Source organism: Antechinus flavipes, chromosome 2, assembly GCF_016432865.1.
Source record: "Antechinus flavipes isolate AdamAnt ecotype Samford, QLD, Australia chromosome 2, AdamAnt_v2, whole genome shotgun sequence".
Lineage (NCBI taxonomy): Eukaryota > Metazoa > Chordata > Mammalia > Dasyuromorphia > Dasyuridae > Antechinus > Antechinus flavipes.
The window spans coordinates 195,202,575-195,228,023 of NC_067399.1; the positions used below are offsets into that span (position 1 = coordinate 195,202,575).

General features: G+C 36.1%; 1 protein-coding gene across 3 annotated transcripts in view; it reads left to right on the forward strand.

Moving 5' to 3' along the window:
• Nucleotides 1-252: 252 nt before the first annotated feature.
• COLEC11 (collectin subfamily member 11) overlaps nucleotides 253-25,449 on the forward strand; it is a 68,515-nt gene continuing 43,318 nt past the window's right edge. Inside the window, exons 1-3 of one of the 3 annotated variants that reach the window (XM_051976055.1) lie at nucleotides 253-486; nucleotides 10,539-10,694; nucleotides 20,934-21,005. In XM_051976055.1, the coding sequence (XP_051832015.1) occupies nucleotides 10,565-10,694; nucleotides 20,934-21,005 (202 nt within the window). In that variant the 5' untranslated portion in view covers nucleotides 253-486; nucleotides 10,539-10,564. Of the gene's footprint in view, nucleotides 487-8,810; nucleotides 9,129-10,538; nucleotides 10,695-20,933; nucleotides 21,006-25,449 lie in introns of those variants that run through there. The other 2 variants (XM_051976057.1, XM_051976056.1) reach the window with 2 other exon arrangements.

The window sequence follows — 25,449 nt, forward strand, 5'->3', positions numbered from 1 at the left end:
ACTCTGAGTTAAAATAACTTACTATTTACTCTCAATTTATTACTTATCTGATCTTAACAGTCACTTAACTGAGGAGTTTGGCCCTCAGATTCCATTTAATTCTTGATCTATAATCTTTTGAAATGGGGAAGAGTTTTTTATGATCACCATTCCTGCTAAAGGGTTAAAAAAAGGATTCTCCAGCAGGGCCATCTACATGGCTGTAATGAGAACCCTGACATCATGTTTTCGACTTTCCCACACTTTTTCCTCCTAATTATTATCCGGGCTGGACAGCTGATCTATTTCAAACAGGAAGCTGTTTACAGATAACACTTGCAACTGATCTGCCTGGTTTGCTGAACTGTCTGAAAGCAGAAGGCACCAGTGGCTCCCAATTTAAGACCGCCAGGCTTCTGTAAACAGCAGCGATGAGGTTCCCTGGTGCAGTGTCCCCGCAGGCAGGCGATGGTCAGGAGGCCCCCTTCTTCACCCAGCGAGCTTAAGGTAGGAAAGACTGAAACTTTATATTTTTAAAACCAAAAAAGAGCAAACCACTCAGCCAACATTTCAAACATCACTGAGGCACTGAGAATGATAATCCAAATTCAAATAATGGTAAGCAGGGGAGAAGTTATGGCTGGACTTGGGGTAGAACTAATGAAAACAGAAGACAGAAATATTTTTCCATTATTGCATAAAAACTAAATATCTCAAAAAATTAAGGGATTTTTTTTCCTGGGACTTTTAGTGAACTTGGAATAGGCAACCTGGTGGGTGAAACTTTCAGAGTATCCTTTGGGAAAAGAACAATAGCAATTGCAACTCACATTTTAAAAAAATAATATTTTAAGATTTTTAAAAAATTGCTTTGAAGGAATGATTAATTTATTTTAAAATATTCCTACCAAAGAAAGTATTGTTCAAAGATCAGAACTTTGTGTCTAAGATATTAGAGTAGAAAGGGATCTTAGAAATCATTTAATAATAATAATTTACATTTGTAAAGTCCTCTCAGGTATGCAAGGCACTTGATATACAATACCTTCATTTAAGCCTCAATCTTTACTCATCTTTTGTGGACAAATAATATGAAAGTTCAGAGATTAAGTTATTTGCCTTCATTTTACAGATTAGGAAACTGAGACCCAGAGAAGGAGAGTGATCTGCCTAAGGTCATGGAAAGTAATAGAATTATATCAAGTGGTTTTAGAACCTGATTGAAAATTTCTGATTATATGTGTGCACATATGTACATACATGTATATGTGTATATGTCCTAATATATGTGTACACATACATAATAACCTAATGTAAATATATGTTCTAATTTGATTTGTTCATTGAGTGAAAGTCAAGTGAGACTGACAAAATAATTCCTACTAAATAATAATGCTTTTCAAAAATAGTTGAGAGAGAGGTAGCTAGATGACATAATGGTAGAGCACTGGGCTTGAAGTAAGGAGGATCTGAAATCAAATATGCACTCAAATACTTAACACTTAATAGCTGTGTTAACTCTGGGCAAGTTACTTAATCCCAATTGCCTCACCAAAAAAAAAAAAAAAAAAATAGAGAGGTCTATATGATGTAATAAAGAGAGTTTTGGATCAAGAGTCAAGAGACACTTAGGTGGTTTATAGTCTTGACTCTACCAGGGATTATTTATGTCACTGGTTGTATTGTTTGACTACCCTGGCTTTAGTAATCCTCATTTGTGAAATGAAAGTTTTGGATTAGAATGACCACCAAGAACCTTTCTAGCACTAACATTCCTTCTAGTACTAATATTCTTTGACTCAACTATAGAAATGCAAATTGTGGTGGAAGGATGGGATGCAGACTACCAAGGACGGGACTTTATCCTTCCCTGTGGGATTATTTTATATAATCTCTAAAACTGGAATGAGGGGAGGAAAAATCATCCTGTTCTAATTTCATGCTGAAGTTGAGCTATGCTCAGATAAAATACAATCAGGGAAGGACTATGTCATTGAAACTGAAGTGAAGTATGATTCATAGAGGGGCTCCCGATTTGTAGGGCAAAAGCATAAACAAGACCATTGATATGTAATGATGAGTTATGGGTTGCTTGGGGAACCTGGGGAAGCAAAGTAGTTTTCTGGAATTAAATTGAGATTAAGGGAATAAAACTTCTGAAAGAGAGCACACCATAGACTTAAAATGAAAACTGAGAGGATAAATTGATAGTTGTTTAAAGCTTGGGAAAAGCAATTGGAAAAGCATGGCTATTCCTTTTATCTTGGCCGATGTTTTCAGGCTTTAAAATGAGGAAAAGGTACTTGCCCCGGAATTGGTTCTAAGATCTGTGATGCTTTGGCTTCTGGACAAAGGCATACAAATGCCATAGGAAGGAAAATTATGAGCTGAAAATTCGCCATCTGAGTTCCCAAACCCACCTTCTGAAATGACCACTGACAAAATATTTATGGCACATATAAAAATGCCGAGTCCTGTGGTAGAAATTCAATAATAATATAGTGCCTCTTTTCTGGGACTAAAGGAGATCTTTTATTCAAGGTCTCATTCATTCTTACAACATTTCTTGGCCAACTGTTCAGAAATTAGAATTTCTTTCTCTCAAAACTCCCTCAAGAAGTTTTTTATGTTATTTTTTTTTTAAGACCTCCCCCAGTTGAAATATAGGGATTAAACTTTGTTAACCCCTACTGAGAGAGATAATGTTTTAGGTCTTAGAAGTGTTGGAGTGTGGAGTGTGTGTGTGTGTGTGTGTGTGTGTGTGTGTGTGTGTGTGTGTGAGAGAGAGAGAGAGAGAAAGAGAGAGAGAGAATTGATTTAGATTCTCTATAACACCAAATTCTTTTGTCTTGGCAAGTTGGTAGTAAAAACTGAGGTAATGAGTTCAGTTAGCTCTCTCCCTTTCTCTACCTGGCTTCCCTGAGGCCACAGCCTTAACTATACCATTCTATGTGGTCCTCTGCTAGGCAAAGCTTCTTAAACCCTGGGTTGAGACCACATATGGAGTCACAGAACTGAATGAGATGGTCTTGATAAATTTGGCATCTGCGAAAAGTATCAAATGCTCCAACAAGATTTAACTTTTTATGTAAAAATGAACATCTATCTCATTAGTATGCAAATTTGCTTTCATCTTTAATAAATGGTAAAATATGTATACCAAAGAATTTTTAAAAATTTATTATCAATAAATGTTTCATCTGTTTACCTATTTTATGTACCTATCTATATATCTGAGTCCAGTAAAAATTTCTCAGGCAAAAAAAGTGTCCTGAGTGAAAAAATTTTAAAAGTTTTTCCACTACCCCAAATATGTAGATATACAAACCAAGCATTTACTGTAATAAATCACAATTTTGCTATCTTCACATTCAGTTATGAGATTGAAGTTGCAAACCACATTTTAAGAAGCTGGACTCTAAGGGACCTCTTTCTTTTCAGCAAAGGTGACAGTTTTCACTAAGCTTCTGCTTCTGCTTATGAACAGGGAGAGAGTTTGGAAGTCTAGCTGCCTTACTATCTATGGTTACTTCATCTGTTAGAATTTTTAATCCTAGAAGGAAGGGAATTTTCAAGTAAGATTTGGGAATGCCATAAAAAATTATGCTTAATTGCAGTCTATGGTGAATAAATGAATGAAAAAAAATTTATTAGACACTTACTAGTTGCTAAGCATTATATTAAGTTTTAGAAATACAAATTCAGAAGCAAAAATAGTCTTTGTACGTAAGGAAATTACATTCTAATGATCAAGAATATTGAGTGATCACTCAGAATAAAGGTCTTTGAATGTAGATGGAAAAGATTATCTACCTACAGTTGTGACTTGGGGCTCACCAGGACTAAAAATACTAAAAAAAATTACATAACTCATTTCTGTAGCACTTCATGGTTTAAGAAGCACTTTCTTCATACCAACTTTGTGAAATAGATGGTACATGTTTTATTCTAGTCCTGAAACTTAATTGTAACTTTGGGCAAATTCCTTTTTTTAGGTCTCAGTTTCCTCATTTGTAAAACAAGGGAAATAGTATTTGTATTACCTTTCTCACTGGGTTGGTTTGAAGTATGTGTTTTGGAAATCTTATTATGTAAATGATGCTATAACTGTAAGCAGTTATCTCTATTTTACTGTTGAGGAAAGTAAAGTTCAGAGAAATTAAATGATTTGATCATTGTGATATGACTAGAAACTCAAACCTAGAGTTTCTAAGTTCAGTACTTTTTGTAATATATCAGGTTCCAGTCCTTCTTGTCCTTAGTGCCCCTTTTCTACCTCTACCTATTCTCTAAAAAAATTCCTAGTGACCTCAGGCCTGAAGTTCTGACATAATTATTACCAAGTCTTTTTTGCTATTTAAAGTTCCTTTATTAATATGCAATTCCATGAGGTATCTAGATGATGCAATGGATAAAGCACTAACCCTGAGTTCAAATGTGGTCTTAGACACTTAATACTAGTTGTGTGACTCTGGGCAAGTCATTCAGTCCTTAAAATAAATAAATACAAGGCAAATCCATGTATCAGGGATATTATTTTATTTTATTTTTGGTTTGATGCAATTGGGGGTTAAGTGACTTGCTCAGGGTCACACAACTAAAAGAATTGTGTCTGAGGCTGGCTTTGAACTCAGGTCCTCCTTAATTTAGAGTTAGTCTCTATCCACTGTGTCATGTAGCTTGGCCCCAGAGGGATATTATTTTAAACCAGAATATATTTAAAACTGTAAGGAATCACAAAAGTCATTAAGTTCAAACTTCTGGTTTTACAGATGAGGAAACTGAGGCACAGATTAGTAATTTGCTTGAGGTTATACAAATAGTACAAATAAACAGAATACACAAAAATTGGAGAGGTGGGATTCAAACTCAGGTCTTCTGATCCAAAATCAAGAGCTCTTTCCACTGTGCTACACTGATCCCAAATATTTTATTGAAGGCTATCTACTTAAAAGCAAGAAAAAACCCTAGGTGAAGGAGAATAGAGTACATAGATTATTGGGCATCATGGAGGAGGAAGGGTCTCAGAATACCAAAATAAAGATTTCAAGTCTTAACAGTTTCCCTAAGGCCTTGTGGGACAGTGAATAAGTCGTATAAGTTTTTTGCTCTCTTCCTCCTTCTTTTCTTCTTCCTCCTTCTTCTCCTCCTTTTCCTCCTGTCCCTTCTCTTCCTCCTCCAGCTAATGATGTATTCTGTGTGACACTCTGGTGTATTTTCTATTTCTAAGATATGTATATAATATGTTTTCTACCTCTCTTAGTTCTTTGGGAAAAAAACTGAATTACTTGAAAATTATCATGAAAACCAAAAATTTAATTCCTGTCTATCCTGTTCATAAGTTGTCATAAACTGTTTCTTTTAAAAAAAATTACACTTTTACTGATGCCTTTTTTCCTTGAAATACAATTTTTTTTTTTTTTGGAAATTACCTATTACCCAGTATCTATCTTCCTTGAAGCTTTAACTTGCATCAAAGAAAAAGAATTAAACAAACTCAACTGACCAAGTTACTCTCTTGGCAAGTCATAGGCAGCTGTAAGACAGGGACTTTACAGACCATCTTGATATAAAATCAAAGATTTAGAGCTTAAAAGGGACCTTAGAGATGATCTAGTTCCATCTTCTTATTTTAATTTAACTTCCCTCCAATAATGAGCACTTATTTTCTCACCCTCCTCCCCTTCATTGAACAAAACAAAACCTTATTTGACAAATAAACATAATAAGCAAAAGTCCCACATTGGCCATATCCAAAAATGTCTGTCTCATTTTGTATCTTGAGTTTATTTCCTCTCTTTCATGGGCTGGACAGCATGTTTCTGGAATCATCAGCCTATTTTATAGATGGAAAAGATGAGTTCCAGAGAGGACAAGTTAACTGTGTAGAGTCTCACACTAAGAGCCAGGACAGGCTTCCCAATTTGTAGGTTGGTCAGGATGTCTACTATCATAACATGCTGTCTTTTGAAATCTCTGCCAGAAAAAGAATTCTATGTTCTTTCACTGTTTATGTATGTAAAGTAGGAACACATGAGTGTGTAGTTCTGTGAGTAATCTTCAGTTGTTTCTTCCTGTGTTTATCATACAGTTTAAAAGGAATAAGTTACTTGAAAGGACATGTCACCTTTCCTCCAACACTAGTCTCTTTTCCTGATTTCCCTACTTTTGAGAATACCATCATCTTCCTAGGCAGATGAGCTTGAACAAAACCATCTTTCATTCTTTTTCATTGTTTCTCTATATCGGTCTTCAAGTCCTGTTGATACTATTTCCCGCTATTTCTTGCATTTTTTTTATCTCCTTTCCATTCCCACTGCAATCACCCTACTTCAGATAAGAAGACCTAACTATTAGGATAGTCTCCTGAGTATACTCTCAGCCTTCTGTCTCTTCTCTCTCTTCAATCTATTTTTCTTACTCTCAAGATAGTCTTCATAATGCACAGCTCTGATCATGTCATTCTTCATTTCAAAACCTATCATTATCTCCGCAATGTCTATTGAATGAAATTCATATTGTATAGCTTGCTATGCAAGACCTGCAACAATCCCAACTCACCTCTCCAGCCTTCTCTCACACTCTTTTCAAATCCATGTCATATATGGTGCCTTACTCTCCTACAATTCCACCTATTTTACATTTATTTTACATGTATCAATTTATGTATATATTGTCTTCCTTATTTGAATGTAAGTTCCTTGAGACTTGGACTTGTTTTTGTATTTTTTCTTTTTTTTTTTCCATTCCTAGCACTTAGCACAGTGCCTGGCACATACTAAAAGCTTAATAAGCATTTGTTGATTAGTTATGCTTCAGACAAAGAAATCTCATTCCAGTATCTTTGATTCATCCCTTGTGTCCTTGTCTTAGACATTTGCCCACAAATGGGAGGGCCATTTAGCCCATCTCTACCTATTGAAATTTCCCCTAACCTTCAAGGTCAAATACTATCTAGTTTTTCAATGTGCTCAATAAATATTTATTGATCTTTAAAATTTTACATGTTACTTATTTTTGTTAATTAAAAATTTTTTTTGAAGTACCTCTTCTCTTTTCTGGCTTACAAATTCCTCCTCTGATAATTTCAGGAGTTGGACTCAATGGATTCTGATATAGCCGCTGGCTCTGGAGCTATGACTGTCATCTTATGAGCTTTTCTCAGACTATCAGAGTCCTAAGCACATAATAGAATGTTGAAAAACTTGCGAATTGATCTTCTGGTACAGGGTTGAGAAAATCACCATGAAATGTTCTGCATTTTTCATCAGCAGAATAGAGTTTGGCCTTGTTGAGCCATAATATGAGAATTACACCTTCATCCATCTGGTTTTATTTCCTGAGGTTTTCTTCATACTGACACTTGAGATTGCTTTGGCTAAATTTTATCTTATTAAACAAATCTAAATCTACTCTTTGACCTTACTCTAACAAAATGCTTTTAACCCCATTTTTTTTTCAGCCTTGTATCCACTTTTAAAATGACTGATGTTTCTGATTTTTCAAAGCTTTTGATGTTGGAATAATTTGACTAAGCTTCTGATCATATCCATTTAGACATCTTGTTTATTCATCTGCAGCTCATGGATCTGTGCTTCTATCTACTGCTGCTAATCTTCCCACTTTCATCAGGCGAGTTCCCTTGTATGTGAGAGGGAAGGACATCTGCATACCCCAAAGGCACCCCCCTCCTCCTTAGCCCAAGCATTCCCTGCCAGGAGAAGAAATCTGGGCTTTGTGAACAGAGTGTACAAGCTCTTAGCAAAGAAAATCCTGGGTACATCTGCTTGTTATTCAAATATGGAGACTCCAAAATCTTCATTTAACCTTAGCTTACCCCCAGCTTCCTTATTCTGGGTTCTGAATATTTTTTTAAGAGGTTCACAACACCAGTGGTGAAAAGTAGTTTTATTTTTCTTTGAGCATCCTTTTTTACTTTTCTTCGTTTTTACAAAGTTAAGTCAAAAATCACTTCAAATTTAGATTCCTCTCTAAACTAACCCTTTGTAACACCATGGTTTTCACTTTTCCTTTGCTTTAGTTTCTGAAGCACCTATTCATAGGGGCTCATTCAATATCTTTGTTTCTTTCATCCTCGCTTTCTTTCTCAGTCATCATTCCTTTAACCTTTGTCAACAGTTAATATTTAACTTTCAAGGTTGACAATATTAAAAGAGTAATCTCTGCTTTGTCCCTTAGGTATTTTTTCATTAGTAGGTAAATCTCCTTTTCAGACTCTGAGAAATGATGTCAAATTACCATACACTTTGGAAAACAGGACCTGCTTCATGGACAGAAGATACTCCTGACTAAATACTTATTTTCTGAGGCAGTGTGGTAGTGGCCCTGGAATCTGGAGACAAGGGTTCAAGTTGACTCTGCCCTTTAGTAGGCCTGCAATTATGGACTAGATCTTATTAGACCTTTCTAAGCCTTAGTTTTCCTATCTTTAAAATGGAAACAATAATCTTTGCAATATCTAACTCAAGAGTTGTGAGCAAAGTGCATTATTGACCATGGGCAAATTACTTAACTTTTTAAAACCTCCATTTCTTCATCTGTAAAATGGGACAAATAATACTAGTATGTTACCGGGTTGTGAGGATAAAATATTTTGTACATCTTAAAGATATGTACATTACTGTTATAAATAAATAACAAAATGTTGCATTAAAAACAAACTTATTACTGATTCCAAGGCCACGAGATCTTTGGTTGGATACATGTATTGAGGCATCTTTTCAGTCACAAGAGAATCTGAGTGGTATTGTTGGCAAGAGATTGAGTGGTGAGTGATTAAAACAGATATTTGGGAATCAGAAATTACATATTTTCCCAGTGACTGGAATCCTTTGAGCTAGACAGAAGGTCCCAAGACAGGAGGCCTGGGGACTCTGTCAAAACCCTGTGACCTTGTTTAGCAGAGAATAAAAGAGGGAGGGAGAAAGGAAAAGAATGAAAGGGAGAGGAGAGGAAGAGGAGAGAGATACAGATAAAAACAGAGAGAGGCAGAAATTGAGAAAGAGAAGGAGGACAATAATAATTCCATTTAACCAATGTCTCTGCTGAAAGTCCCACACATCAGCCTGTGACTCTACAGATTGGGTCTGAGAGGGCCATTGCCTGCCAGGAGGCTGGTGAGGAAAAGGGTAAGCAAAACTACTATATTTTAACCCAGGTTTTAAGGGACTGAAGCTTTTGGGAGCTTTTGGTCAAGTTAGCTTTGTGAGGAGTATAATAAGCCTAGCAAAGTATTTCAATGCATACTCTTAGTGCTATTTGCTAGAAAAATTACATTGATAACGGGGTATTTGCAACAGAGAATGTTTGGGAGTTTGCAGTTGTCAAGTTCATATTATGAGGGCAGTGTATTTTTTGTTACCTGAAGATTTCTTTGAGCTCTTAATTCACCTAAGAGAGATTTAGACAATACCTTTCATGGGGTAGGAGGTCGACCTGGGCCACACTACACAGTTCCTTTCCACTCTAAGATTCTGTGATAAGTTGAGTCTTCAGTTTTTCTTCGTACAGAAACATTATTATTTTTTTAAATTTAATTTTATTTAATAATAACTTTGTATTGACAGAATCCATGCCAGGATAATTTTTACACAGCATTATCCCTTGCAATCACTTATGTTTCGTTTTTTTCCCCTCCCTCCCTCCTCTCCCCCCCCAAGATAGCAAGCAGTCCTATATATGTTAAATATGTTGCAGTATATCCTAGATACAATACACATTTGCAGAACCGAACAGTTCTCCCGCTGCACAGGGAGAATTGGATTCAGAAGGTAAAAATAACTCAGGAAGAAAATCAAAAATCAAATAGTTCACATTCATTTCCCAGTATTCCTTCTTTGGGTGTAGCTGTTTCCGTACAGAAACATTAAAGTGAGTTGGATAACCTATAGTGGATACTTGCTGCATTTTTTGATGTTATTTTATTTTTTGAGTCCCTGGGTATTAGGAAGGGAGGAATTCCAAAGAAAGGAAAGTGAGACACTGTCCTTTTTCCTTAGGAGCTTACCGTTTAATTAAAGAGACAAGAATATCAACAAACAACTTGTAGAAAAACGGTACCATTTCTAGACCTTTAAGGTTTACAAAACACTTTCCTCACAATCACCTTATAACTTAGGTAGTAAAGGTATCATTATTCCCTTTTTACAGATGAGAAAACTGATGGTTAGAGAAGTAAAGTGAATTGTCCATGATTACAGAACTAACAAATGTTAGAGATGGAATTTAAATCCCTTTTTCCTGCTAACTGTACCTCCCCTCCCCTTCCTTATCCCCCTTTCACTCCCAAGTATAGTAGACTGATAGTACATCTGAACCACCCAGAGCTAAATTAAGTGATAAGTGCAATAAGAACCATAATAGATAGTAACAGACATCCACTACCAATTATAATGACTTTCATCTGAAGAACTTCTGGCCAAAAGTATAAGCAGGGTAAAGAGTTGTTTAGTTTTTTCTTTTTCTTTTCTTTTTCTTTCTTTCTTTCTTTTTTTTTTTTTAAAGACTTCCCATAACTGTTTATCCATTCTTTTATTTAGGAGTCAATGACCGGCAAATTCTCATTATGAAGAGAGATCTGGTTTTCCTGGGTACTCTAATTAGCCTGGTCTTCCTGTCTTTGCTAAGATCTGGATCGCCTCAACATCTTGCAGAAGAGGCCTGCTCTGTCCAGATTCTTGTCCCAGGCCTTAAAGGTAACATAGCAGTCTCTCCTTTCTCTTTGATTCACCCTTTGTTGGGGCACTTGTCTTGGAGATTTCTTTTCAAGTGAGCCTCAAGCAACCACCAATCTCTGAAGCCAGACACTTGGGGTCTGCAGGGCTCTGGGAACTGGGCAGATAAGGTGAGCATACCCAGGCTCTGGGTTGGTCTCTGTGAGTAGGGATATCACTGAATAAATTGGCGGGAGAGGTCATCCCTGGCAAAGCTACAGGACTAGAATAAATCATACCTATTCATCCCTTTCTCCCTCAACAGTTTTATTCAAATGAAAACAGATTCTTTCATTTGATGCTTCCTCAGGGAATAGTAGTGACTCTGCATGCCAGAAAAAGCATAAGCACTCTAACAGATTCAACTCAGACAGAAATGTTCCAAGTATGAACCCTAATTTCAGAGTCTCTCATGCAAGGACAGCTCCAGCTAACCAAGGACAAACTTAACTCCAGGAGAGCAACTTCTCTTCCTTTTGTATTTGCATTCCTAATACCTAGCACATAGTAAACATTTAATAAATGATTTTTTTCATTCATTTAACTAAATTTGAAGAGAGTCATTATAAGAGAGTGGCTAGAAAATAAATGAATTTTTAGCTGTAATAACTCTTGGAGAACATCTACTAACCAACATTTATGAAATGTCCATCTCAGGGAGATTCAGTATGTTGTGGCATAAATAACTCAAGATTTGGGGTTTGAATCCTGATTGTTCCTAACTAGCTCTGCAGTCTTTAGAAAATCACTATCAGTTTTTCCATTTATAAAATGAAGGCATTAGACTAAAATTCAGGAGTTTTTAACTTGAGGTCTGTGAGCTTGCTTTTTAAAAATGTTTTGATAATTATTTCAATATAATTAATTTTCTTTTTATCTCTCTCTCTGTCTCTCTCTCTCTCTTCTCTCTCTCTCTGTCTCTCTCTCTCTCTCTGTATATCTATATCTATATCTATATTTTTTTTTGCTGAGGTGATTGGGGTTAAGTGACTTGCCCAGGAGTACACAGCTAGGAAGTGTTAAGTGTCTGAGGTCAAATTTGAACTCGGGTCCTCCTGACTTCAGGGCTAGTGTGCTGTCTCCTACACCAGTTAGCTACCCTAAATTAGGTAATCTTTAATGGGCTTTCCAGTTCTTAAATCTGTGAATACTACTAGTACTGTAGAGTTACATTTTCAAAGGAGATCTGCTTGTAGTCTTTTGTTTTAGGTCTAACACTATTTCTTTTTGATGTTGGACTTGTGGATCAGTGCTAATCTTTAATTTTAAGTTACTAATGGAATCGATGGCATGTCACTGTAGTGTATAAATAGCATGTGCTCCTTTGGCTTTCCGGATTTTCCATTGCCCTTTCAACATAACCTCAGAGATTAAGAGGGGGCTCTCATTTTCTGTCATTCATGGTTTCTTTAGTGAGACTAATATATAATGGAGATCATGAAATGACTTTCTACAGGGTCGTATGAAAAAATCTCAAACTCTTAGCTCATCTTTTCCATTACTTTTCTTGTTCCTCATCCTCCTTGACCTCTCTATAGCATTCAATGCTATTAACTTCTCTATGCTTGAAACTATCTCCCTGCCTGGAATTTTTGACATTACACAGTCAAGGATGGGAGAAGAGAACGAGAGCACTTTGGTTCCTTTCTTTACTTTCCACTTTCATCTAGGAAACTAGAGTGTTTCCTAGTGCCCTTGGTGTTCTAGTTGCTCATTTCTTCCCCCTCATTTCCTCTGTCTCTTGACATCCTATTCTAGGTCCTGTACAATAAATGCTTTTCACCCCTCCCTCCGCCACATAGCCTTCCATGGCCACCTCATAGCACTTATTTTTACTGCCTACATAGTACACAGGATCAGAGATTCATAGTTTTAGAACTGGAAGGGATCTTTAGAGGTCACTTTGCTTCTTAAAAAAACTAAATAGCTTTTTATTTTATTTTTTGCTTTTTAACTAAATTAAATTATGATATACTTAATATAATAATTTAATTAAATTAAAAACTATTTTAATATTTTTATTTACATGCAAAGATAGTTTTCAGCATTCACTTTGCAAAACTTTGTGTTCCAAATTTTTTTTCTTCCCTTCCCACCTCTCCCATCTCCTAGACAGCAAACAATCCAATATAGATTAAGCATGTGCAATTCTTCTAAATATATTTCCATATTTGTCATGGTGTGCAAGAAAAATCAGATCAAAAGGGAAAAACAAACAAACAACAACAAAAGATGAAAATACTATGCTTTGATCCACGTTCTGTATCCATAATTCTCTCTCTAGATGTGGATGGTTTACTAGAATTTTACTAGAATTGCTAGTCTACTTTCCTAAAATGACACAGGTAATAACGGGCAACATCAACATGTGAACTCAGGTCCTCTGACTTCATATTCAGGGTTTTTTTCTCTTAGCCATTCTGCTTTCCACTTATCACATGTCACCGTCTGTTAGGGACAAGTTCCCTAACAATGTCCTAAATAGTCTGTATACCTATCCCGTTTCTTAATACTAAATTAGAATTCTCTGAAGGCAAGAATTATGTTTTTTTTTCTATATATCTGTATGAGCACCCAGAACCAGTATTTTAGGCATAGCAGGGCATTACATGTTTGAGTGAATTACATGAGGAAAGGATTCATCCATAATTTAGACTATTTTACATTGGCTCTATAATTCAATTTTCTCATTGTTCAATAATCTTATGAAACCACAGAGACTTTGCCCTCATTTATTGCAATTTATCTATGCCTGATTTTTGATTCAGACAGTTCAGCAGTTCACCAATATTTGAAGAGTTGAGGAGATTATTAACTTTTGGTGCTGCTTTTTCACTTAAGAAAAACAGTGCCATTGTTTCTACTAACCCAGAAACGAAAAAGAAAGAGACTATCAATCTTTGTGATTCTCAGGTGAAAGGAAAAAAAAAAGACAGAGACCTTTGGCAAAACTGGGATGTGGAATCTTGAGTCTCTTAAGAGAGTAAAAATTGATGGTTTAAGATTGTGCCCTGAGATAAACTCAGGTTCTCAAACATAAAGTAACAAGCAGCCCATCATTAACTTACTGGATTAAGAATGGCCTTTAAAAGAGAACATCCCAGAGTCTTATTCTCATGTCCTCCCTCCTGTTACCCCAGGGATTTCTTGGGCAGTCATTTTTCTGAAGCTTAGGGTTTTGCTTCAATACTTATATGGGGTTATCAGAAACATTTTATCCTTGCCAGTGAAAAGTTCTCAGTATTTGAGAATAAGCTGGAAAATAAACAAACTCCAAATCTGGGATCAGTTGCAGAAAAATAATAGAGATTAGGTCTTTGTAAGTGAATACCATAAATGATTGCTTTTTGAGAGCAAAGAATGGAAAAGTTTAATATTCAGCTACTTTCAGACTTCTGACCAGTAGAATGTACAGTACAATGTTGCCTATCAAGCATTTTGCAAGTCAAAAAGGTCCTTCAGATCTTCCTAAAAATGACTTCATATGGTTAGGGTAGATAGCATTTGGGGGATTTGGGAAAATGAATAATATGGCAAGGGAAGACAATGCTTCTAGGATATAAGCATCTGCAAGTAGACAATTTCATTGCTAGTTATGTCAGCCTGATGTGTCTTATAGAAGATGTATAGAAGGGTCCCATAGCTTTTCTTTCTGAGATGGCACAGTCACATATAAAAGAATTGGGAAACCTTTAAAGGTTTCATGTCAAGAGCTTGTTTCTGACTTTATGACATTGAACATTCTTTTCCAAGCCATTTGGTGTATCCCGTGGCTGAAATTTTTGAAAGCATGCAGTACATGAGACCCATCACAAAAAGAAATAATTTCTGACATTTCTATAGCACATAAGGTTTGTGAAAGTGCTTTCTATACATTATTTCTTTCAATTATTACAACAAATATTGAAGGTATTTCATTTTTCTCATGAGGAAACTGAGACTCAGAGTTAAATGATGGTTCAGGTTCACATGAGTAGTAGGAGTTAGAGGCAAGACTTAAACTCAGGAACTGATTTGTTTTTATCTTTGTCTACCTATTGTGTAGAACAATGCTTAACACATAGTAGATACTTAACAAATTAATTATTGAATTGGCCAATTAAAACATTTTGGAATGATTCAACTTTTCAGGTAGACTATGTACCTCTTTAGAGCCGTATAAACATTTAGAGATCCTAAAATACTTACCTGTAATGTTCTTAGTTCAGTTTTCTGGTGGTCTCTGGGAGCAGGCTTCTTTTCAGTTCAGTAATCACCACAAAAGTAGCCAGAGGATAAAGTCTAAATCCTTTATTATCTCTTTCAAAGTTTTGTCCTTTCCTGGGGTCCCGGTTAGCTTTCTGGTAGTCCAGATTCTTTATTATCTCTTTCCTGAGGCTGAGCAGCTTTCTGGAGAGTCTTTTAGTCTGGCTTTGATCTCAGTGGAGAGGAGAGCCTGCACCAGTGTCCTGACAGAAGATGGAATGAATATCTGTCCTTGGTTCCGAGAGCTTGAGCTCCCTCCTGTCTTCTCTGCCCTCTGAAAGCTCCTCTGTGGCTCTCAGTCCCTGCTTATATGCTCCTCACTGAGTATAAATCAATCATTACATTACTAGGAAACCATTATTTGTTGTAAGATTAAATCAATCATACCGAACCATGCTAACTAGATAACCATTGTCTTTATCAATTCCATTGGCTTAATACCTTGTTTCAAGTTCAGAGTTCTGGCCCATAACATCTATCTTTCATCCAAATTACTTTCTGAGTTGGCTCTATCTGCATCCAATTCTTATTCTTCACATATACAGAATGACTTAACCATATTGTTTCTCCAGGTAAACCTAACTGTCACAACCAATAGGGAAAAATCTCAGAGTTAAATTCATTAATATATTTATAGGAGCCTTTAAAATTTTGATGTCTTAGGTTGCTAAGAGGAACAGGTGGAGCCCAGGTAGAGCCAATATTAGTTCATTTCCCTGATAATGATCACCTTGATTACAAACCTGATACTGTTCTCATTTCAACTCAGAGGCATGTACTGGTGAATATAAAGGGGGTTATTGGGAAGCCCGTGGCAGATAAAATGGCACTACACTGGGAACGTGAAATATCTTGATATTAAAATTGGGTCAAGGGAAAGAAAACATGCTAAATGGTAGTAAAATTGTAAATTATGGTATTCCTAATTCCTCCCACATGAGCAAAGGCTCAATATCTAGCCCTTTCCCAACTCTTGACACAGATTATCAGGGTTGCCTTTGTGCAATATTTATAATTAAGCTGCAGAGTAGAGAGGAATAAACTGATTTACAGAGTCTCAAATTCCTTCATCTGGAGGATGAATCCTATAGCTTTCCATTACATTGCCTTCTTTGGCTCACAAATAGTCAATGTGTTATTCTGTACTTCATATGGGATTTTTTATTTCATCAGAATGGATACTGCCTTCACTTGATACAACTGAAAAACCTTTCACTCTTTGGTTAATAATCTTCATGCATTATGATGGTTGATGAGATTCATCTCCCTGTGCACAACCTGGCTATGAGCTTCTCCAAACTTAATAAAGTTGGTCTTTGAACAGCAGACAATCAATTGCCAGGCCTGTTCCTACAGCCTGTCTAACTTGGGAGGTTCCCAAAGTCAGAGCTTATGGCTTAGCTCTTAAGAGCCCAAGGTTAACTTTGGGCCACATTGGGTCACTGGAGTAGGGTTTTAATGCTGCCACAAGAGCAATTTACATTTTTTGAGATTCAAGGCTCTTTGCAGTCTAGCTCCAATTTACTTTTTTCCAGGTGGCTTTCACTATCATGTATCTGATGTTAAATTCAGATATTCATTTGACCTCAAATGTATTTTGTGATTTATGCTTCCATGTTTTTCTTCAAGCCAAGATAATGACCACCTCCTGCCCCCAATTTTTATTTCATAAAATTCTACTTATCCTTATATAAACCTTACTACAAATGCTTCCTCCTCCTGGGAGGCTTCCCTGATCTTGGTCTTTCCCTTTTCTGAGCTCATAGAACTGTTTTTCTCTTTTCTCTTTTGTGTAGTTATATTCTAATTTGCATTATATACTTTTATGTAACTCTGGGCAAATAGGTAAATCCTCTCAGTGTTCTAGTGATTCTCTAAGACTACAAATTGTAGAGAACATATTGATCTAAATTGGTAGGATTTTCATCATCTGGGAGTTTTCGTATACTAAAGAAATCACAGGAACAATTCCTATCCCCTATTTAATTGTCGCAGTGATGGTGGTGGTGATTAAGTTACACTACTTCTATTTGTCTCTTACTCTGTAGTTCATTTCCAGCTCATATGGGCTTTCTTGTAAGTCAAGTAGATTATCCCTTCCTTTTCTCCCTTTCAACTAGTTTCATTCATTAGTTCTTTAAATTTCCTTTTTACACATTTTTGCAGAGAAGATTCATTCTCTTCATTATTCATTTTCTCTGTCCAGTCTAGACCTTCATTCTTTGGTTCTTGACATTACAGTTATGTAATCTTTATTCATTATATATCTCATAGACTCAAAACTGCTGAGATATTTATTTTGGGCTTTCCTCTTAGGAATTTTCTGCTGTTGTTTGGAAGAGCTCTCATGGAGGATTCTCTTTTTCCATTGTGCCCTACTCCCAGAACAGTTATTTATTGAGGGTGTCAGAGAAAACACTGCTCCATTTCTCCGATTATGTAGCCCACCCTTGATCTGTTCATTTCTGGTTACCTTCTTTTCCCCATTTATCTAAAAAGTCTTCTCTCTATGTCCAAATTCTCCTCTAAGTTCTAAGTTCCAGTTATCTCTAGCAGTTTCAATTCTCTCTTCCCCAGGTAGATAGTATGAGTATTTTTTAAAGCATCAAATCCTCTATACCCATCACAAAGTCCCCATCTCTCTTCACAAAAAATCTTTTGTATACATAGTAGCATTCATCAATGAATCCCCTTCCAGTACCAAAGCAAAGCTTCCTTACTTCCCTTCCCTTTTTAAATTCTTTGCCCCTCCTTTTCACCCATTTCACTGCAGCCTCTTCTCTTCCTGAGATCACAGGAGTCTCCTTCCTTTTATTGCTAGTCTTTGATATGGCCCAGGCACATCACACATTCCTCTTTATTCCCTTGCTCCCATTCCCACCAATATTCCCATTTTGTACTGTAGTCCTACAAAAACATTGATTTGCTAGGTTCTGTCCATAATGCCTCAGGTCCTCTCCATTCCTGTTACACAGGATTTCTAATCTTCACCTCTGTCTTCTTGGGTACATTTAGAAAGAAGTCTCTTACTAGTCTCTCTGCTATTACTCTATTTTTTTTTTTCTATCTTTTACTGATACATTTGTTTACTTCTCCTTCATTCTGACATATAAGTGTTCAAAAAGCAGTCTCTTTAGGCCTGGTTTTCTTTCTAAAAACATTTCCAATATCTCTTTAGTATTGAATGTCTTTTTTTTTTTTTCATTTTGGATTAAGCTAAATTTTGCAAGGTAGGTCACCCTGTGCTACATTTCTGAGCTCCATTGCTCTTTCAAACACATTATTTCATTATCTCTTCCATTTTCTTGTGGGTACAAAATAGTCTTGTATTATTCACATTTCCTTTCCTTTTTATTTAAAGGTCTTTCTTCTGGTAGCTAACAAAACTTGTTTTTGAGTTTAACTGAATGATTAAATTGAACCCTCTTGAAATTTGCAATCTTGTTTTTATTTTTTTTCTGGAGGAAATGTTTGAATTCTTCCAATTATATTTCATTTTCTGTGTTCAAAAGTTCCATCTAGTTATATTTTATTGTTTCTTGCATTGTGAAATTTGGGTTTTGTCAATTTTTTTGGGAGCCCTATTATCCTTAGGTTGTTTCTATTCGTCTTGTCTTTGAGATAACTAAATTTTTCTTGGGCAATGGACATATTTTCTTTTAATGTTATTGTTTTTTGCTTTTGTATATCTGCATTCCCAATCTATTGCCCTGTCTTTTGTTTCTTGGTTAGGCTGGCTATCATAGATTCAAGTTTTTCCTATTTGGCCCATTATTTTTGCTGTGTGAGACATAAATTCTTCTCTTTTAATTCTCATTTCTCTTTTAAACTATTTAGGAATAGTGTATTGTGGTTCCACATTGTCTTCAGATTCCAAAGGATCTTGTGTGTCATTAAATCTTGGATTGTTTTCCTTTTTTTTTTTTTTTTTTTTTCAGTATTTATTCTTAGATGCCTGAACTTTCTAAGATTTACTAGATCTGGAAGACAGATTTGCTTCTGTCATTAATATAGTCTCTGTTCATTTATCTATTTCTGTTTAAGACTTTTGGGTTTTCTTCTTCCTGAGATTTATTATAATTTCAGTCTATCCTCTCTCCCTCTTATTTTCTCTAATTACTCTTTTTTTGACTCTCTGCCCTCTAATGGTGGTTTCCCTTAGAGGCTGACTCTCAAAGCATCTCAGTCTCCTCTCAAGCTGGGCTTGATTTTTTTTATTTTTCTGCATCAATAAGATATTTGGAATTTGTTTATTTTTCAGGTCACATGTATATTGAGAACTTCATTTATTTGTATAAAACATTTCTGCTAACTCCATAAAAGAGATATTTCTGATACCTCAATTCAACCCTTGATGCAAAGGCCTGAACTTAAGAACAAAGATCACCCAAGCATTCTCTTAGTGGGAGATATGAGGAGAGAGTACATGAAGATATGATTCTGGGCTATTCCCTTTTAAAGGCCATTTCTCAATGCAATAGCTGATGATGGGTTGCTTGCCACATTTTATTTAATAGCCTAAGTTTATTTAAGGGCACAATCCTAAGCCATCAATTTTTATTCTAAGTGGAAGACCCAGTATTCCACATTTCAGTTTTGTCAAAGGTCTCTGTCAGTTTTTTCCTTTCACCTGGGGATCACAAATATTGATAGTCTCTTTCTCATTCATTGCTGGGTTGCTAGAAACCACAGTACAACCAGTCTATCCACTGTTCTCTTTGGGTCTGATCTTTCATGTGCCAAGTTTTAATCTTCATTACTTCCAACCTCAAGCTGAGCAAAGTGCTCCTTCGCTCTTTTATCTGGGGTATTATTGTATTCTTTAAGAAAGAGCAGGGAGCCTTAGCCTGGGTTTGGCAAGAAACTCTACAGTTTTCTTTCAGAATCTTGACACTGAGGCTTTGACCTGCCTGGCAGGAAGTAAGAAAGATATAGTATCACCTTTTCAAAAGCTCTTTCTAGTTCAGGGCTAAATTCCCTTGGTGAGGGATCTCACCTTAATTTTTGGTGATCATCCAATAAATTTCCCAAATCTTTTCTGTCGCCAAGGCTGAAATTAGAAAGGAAGCATCTATTAAATAATTACCAAACAATTCTGGGTTTCCTAGACAAAACAACAATAAAAAATATGCTTTAGACTTTCTTTATGCAAATGAATATCTGGAATAAAAAATGTGCTGAGGCAGTCTTTGCATTGTGAACAGATTCATTGCCTTTTCTGGCCTTTTCATACACAACTGAACTTCTGAACAGCTCCCATTTCCTACAAGGTGTGAAATACTTTATATACCTGAAAAAGTCTCACCATATATCCCATATTTTCTAGGTTTGCCCCTTATGACCTTCAAGTTTTGATGAAATCTAGGGCGGCGGCATCAAACACATCCCCAGCACTCCTGAATGAGGCCTAAATAAGATTACGATATAATTGAGAAATATTTAATAAAGTAAATAAGAATACAATAGAACACAGATAATGTTAATCTGTGATTTTTTAAAGTCAGTACATGGCCTGTAGGAATCCTTATGTATGGGTTAGTGTTCTTGGTTTTTGCTGGGGTATAAAACTGAATGTTTTCAAGGATGCCAAATCTTGAGGATGCCAAAGAACATTAGGACTATCACTTTTCATGTTCTGAACACAGGGTCTCTCTCAATGCCATTGGAGATTGCATTAACTTTTTTTTTTATTGGTTATCATACTCTTGGCTCATACTGAGTTTGTGGTTGGACACTCAGGTCTTTTGGACATAAACTTAGCAAAACCTCTCCTATGCTGCACTTGTACAATTGGTTTTTTTGAACCCAAGTTTAAGTTAGTGATAATATGCTCTTGACATTTTCTTATGCACATATATCTATCCTTTTAGGAGTCCCTTTGCCAGAGGACTATTGGATGCTGTTAGTCAGTGATTGTAGGATTCTTACTATGCTTGCTAGAGTTATTCCTTAAATGTTTGTGAATTCCTTCCACAGGGGATGCCGGAGAAAAGGGAGAGAAAGGGTCACCTGGCCGTCCTGGGAGAGTTGGTCCTTCAGGAGAAAAAGGTAAAATCCAGACATTTAGACACTAAAAGGTCTAGTATCAGTACTAAAGGTAGTAGGAAGAGGTGGAGGAGAGAGTGGGAGGAATCAAAGTGGAAAGGCAAAAGAAAGAGAATGGAAGATAGGTTCTCACAGACTTGGATAACTGGACCATATATTGTTGTTTATACAGTCCATACAGTAACATCTGATTCTTGATGACCTCAGTTGGGATTTTCTTGGCAGAGACACTGAAGTGATTTGCCATTTTCTTCTCTAGCTCATTTTCAGATGAGGAACTGAGGTAAATAGGGTTAAATTACTTGCCTAATGTCACACAGCTAGAAAGTGTCTAAGGCTGGATTTGAACTCAGGTTTTTCTGACTCCAGGTCCAGCATTCTATCCCCTGTGCCACCTAGATGCCTGGAAGAGGATACAGGGAAGGGGCTAATCTATCTATGTCCCTCATTTTTCAGAGGAAGAAATTGAAGGGATAACACTGCCCATTGCTACGACTTAACTGTCTGGTGATAACAGAACTAAAACTGATTCAGGAGTATACCGAGCTGTTACTTTCCTTCAAATTTTCCTTCAAGACAAACTTCCTCTATGAAGTGGTAATATCTTGGAAGATAATTAAAACAAATGCAGAAAACTAAGTGATATGGTAGCTAGAGTGCCAGCCCTGGAGTTAGGAGGGCCTAACTTCAAATATGGACTCAAACACTTACTAGCTATATGATCCTGGGCAAGTGATTCAACCCTATTCAAACCTCAGTTTCCTCATCCATAAAATGTGTGGAGAAGGAAAGAGCTAACAACTTCATTATTTTTACCAAGAAAACCCCAAATGGGGTCATAGAGTCAGAAATAATTGAAATGATTGAATAACAACAATAAGAAAGACTATATTTCTAGCCTTTCCTGCTGAAATCTTCTTCCACTAAATTTTCCTACCTATTCCATTTTGCTTCTTTCTCCAGTCCAGTTTCCACCTTATCAACTATTTTTCTATGGTTAATAATGACAATCAGATAGTGATTTATTCAGGGTTTAGTATGCTATATGGCATCTCATTGATGCTTTGAAAATATAAAGTAATTAAAAAAAATACTTTCCCTTATATGGAAATGTAAGAAACTGCACTATGCAAATGCCTTTATGTTTGTATAGCAGTGTTTATTCAACATTTCAAAGTTCTGTGATTTCATTGATAAGGGTATTATCTCTAATGGCCCAGATCACAGTATTTTGAAATATTCATAATTTTTTTGTGGCCAAAAATTCCTTGCCTAATGGTCAACTCTTCGGAAGATAAAGTCTGTATAGGTAGGCTTTATAAAACCACTGGGATTAGTGCAGATATCCACAGTAGGAAAAAGATGAAGATTTTACTGGCCCTGGTGCAGGTTTTTCTGTGAAAAGATTTTGTGGGAAGGGCAGAATTATGCATAGGTGGAATAGGATAATAATGTCATAGATATAAAGCTGGAAGGCACTTGAGAGGACATATAGATTTGTTCCCTTGTATATTGAGAACTTCTCATTTGCTCTATATAAAACATTTCTGATAACTCCATGTAAGAGATATTTCTGATATCTCAATTTAGCCCTTGATGCAAAGACTTGAGCTTAAGGACAAAGATCAGCCAAGTGGACAAAGATCACCCAAGCATTCTCTTAGTGAAAGGCATGGGGAGAATACATGAAGATATGATTCTGGGCTATTCCCTTTTAAAGGTCATTTCTCAACGCAATAGCTGATGATGGGTTGCTTGCCACGTTTTATTTAATAACCTAAGTTTATTTAAGGGCGCAATCCTAAACCATCAATTTTTATTCTAAGTGGAAGACCCAGTATTCCACATTTCAATTTTGTCAAGGTCTCTGTCAATTTTTTCCTTTCACCTGGGGATCACAAATATTGACAGTCTCTCTTCATTTGGTAAGTGAAGAAACTAAGGGAGCTTAAAGAAATGGTCCAATGTCAGAAAGTTGCTTTGATGATATTATCTGAGAGCTCCAAAAAGCATCCATACTCACAGAATCTCAGATTTGGAAAATACTTCAGAAGATGTACATCTGAATAGAATTCTATTTTTTAGTATAAGATTTCTAGTAAGTGGTTATCCAGTTTCCACTTGAAGGTAACACAATACAGTGGGAAAACCATTGGCTGTAGAGTCAGAGGAGATGGGCTCAGATCTTGCCTTTGATTCTTGAGACCTATGTGATTTTGCGCAAGATGCAATTTCTTTGGGTCTTAGTTTTCGTAACATTAAAATGGGAGAATTGAACTCAGTGGCCTTTGATATCCTTCCTGTTCTAGAGCTTGATCCTCTGATCTTTAGTGAAGGAAAATATATTATTTCTGGAGCAAGCCCATTTAAACTTTGATTAGATCTGGGTATTAACAACAAAGTCCATATTTGCCTTCCTAAAGCTTTTAATAATTCACTCATGCATTCTTTTTTTTCATTTTTTCTTTCATTCATTCATTCAGTAACCTTTTATGGAATACCAGTTGTGTCTAGGGTATTACTCTAGGCAATGGGAAGGTAAGAATTTTACCTAAAACATGGTTGTTACTCCCATGGATCTTGCATTTATTAGGGAGATAAAATACAAATAGATAACTATTATATACTATGGTGATTGGTCAGAGTATTGATAATAATTAATAATGATGACAGTTAATATCTATATAGTATTTACTATGTGTCAGATGGATAACTAGTGGCATAGTGGACACAATTCTGGGTCTGGAGTCAGGAAGACTCCAGTTCTGAATTCAAATGTAGCCTCAAACTATTACTAGCTGCATGATGCTGGGCAAGTCATTGGATCCCAGTTTGCCTCAGTTTCATTATTTGTAAAATGAACTGGACAAGGAAATGGCAAACCGCTCCTCTATCTTTGCCAAAAAACCCAAATAGGGCCACAGAGAGTTGGACATGACTGAAAATGACTGAACTACAAAACCGTGTCTGGCACTGTTGTTGAGCCCATTATAGTTTCTATTGTTATTACAATTGATCCTTACAACAATCTGAAGAAATAGGTATTATTATTATTATCCTTATGCTAGAAAAGAGGAAACTGAGGCAAACAGAGGTTAAGTGACTTTCTTAGAGTCACACAGCTAGTAAACAAATGTCTGAGGTTAGATTTGAATTCATGTCTTTTTGACATCAAGCCTAGTACTCTATCTGCTATATCACTTAGCTATTCCAGCATTTCTACTTGCATTAAGAGAACTGACAAGGTATTATGTGAGATCACCAGGGTGGATCAGGGAAGAGTTCTTGGAGAAAGTGCAAAGAGAGAGAGAGAGAGCATTTATAGCATAGAAAAGGAAATGGGAGAAGACAGTGTTAGGAGTGAAGGGAGGTGGCAGAGTTATTGAATTTTGACTGGAGCGTAGAGTATATAGGAAAAAATAATGAAACAAAACTGGGAAAATAGGGTGACATCAGATTTTGGAAGGTCATGACTATTGGTTTTATACAGATTTTATTCAGGAGGCATTAGGGAGAGCCTGAAGATTTTTAGGTAAAGAAATAACAAAAGCAGAAAGACTAATCTAGTAGTAATATATAGGAGAAGAAAATAGAAAAAGTGAAATCAATAAGGAAGCTATTGCAATAATCTAGGAAAGACTTAAAGTACTGGAAAGATGAATGCCAAGGATGTGACAGATACATGGGGAACTTTCAGGGAGATTATTTGGAAAAAAGGAGAGGGAGAAGCTATAGATGATTGTGGTTTGAAGTGTGTATACTATTACCTAAAATAGGGAAGTCAGCTTGTTTTGGGAAGAGGAACAGGAAAGATTGAGTTCAGTTTTGGTGATGCATTTAAAGAACTGGGAACATAGCAAATGGAGAAATCCAACAGAAGGATAAGCACTAAGAAAATGCCATTGGATTAAGAGGTTAATGATGATGTTTGAAGAGTAGTTTCTATTAAATGGAACTTGAGATCAGAAATCAGTTTTTAATGGGTTGAAAGAGTTAGTAGAAGAAGAGGAAGCAAGAATAAAGTTAGAGACCATTTTCAAGGAGTTTGGCAGGGAAAGGAAGAAAAGAATGATAGTTCAAGTTTTTTTATTTGCTTATTTTTAGGTTAGGAGAAACCAAAACATCTTTGTAGCTGAAAATAAAGGAGCCAGTGGAAAAGGAAAGACTGAAGATTCAAGAGAGGTGGAAATAATTGATAGAGCAAGATCCTAGGGAAAGAAATTAGCCTAGAAAGAAGGTTCAGACTTGATGATGGAAGGCACATGTCTTCAAAGATAATAGTAAAGGGCAAGAAAGATGATAAAACACTGTGAGGTAGAAGGTAGGGAAGAAGCAAGTTTGATGGAATTTACAACCTATGAAAAGCCCTAGAAAGGTGACAGTAATAATAATAAAAGTTAATATTTATAGAACCCCCTTTAAAGTTTACAAAATATAACATTATCTT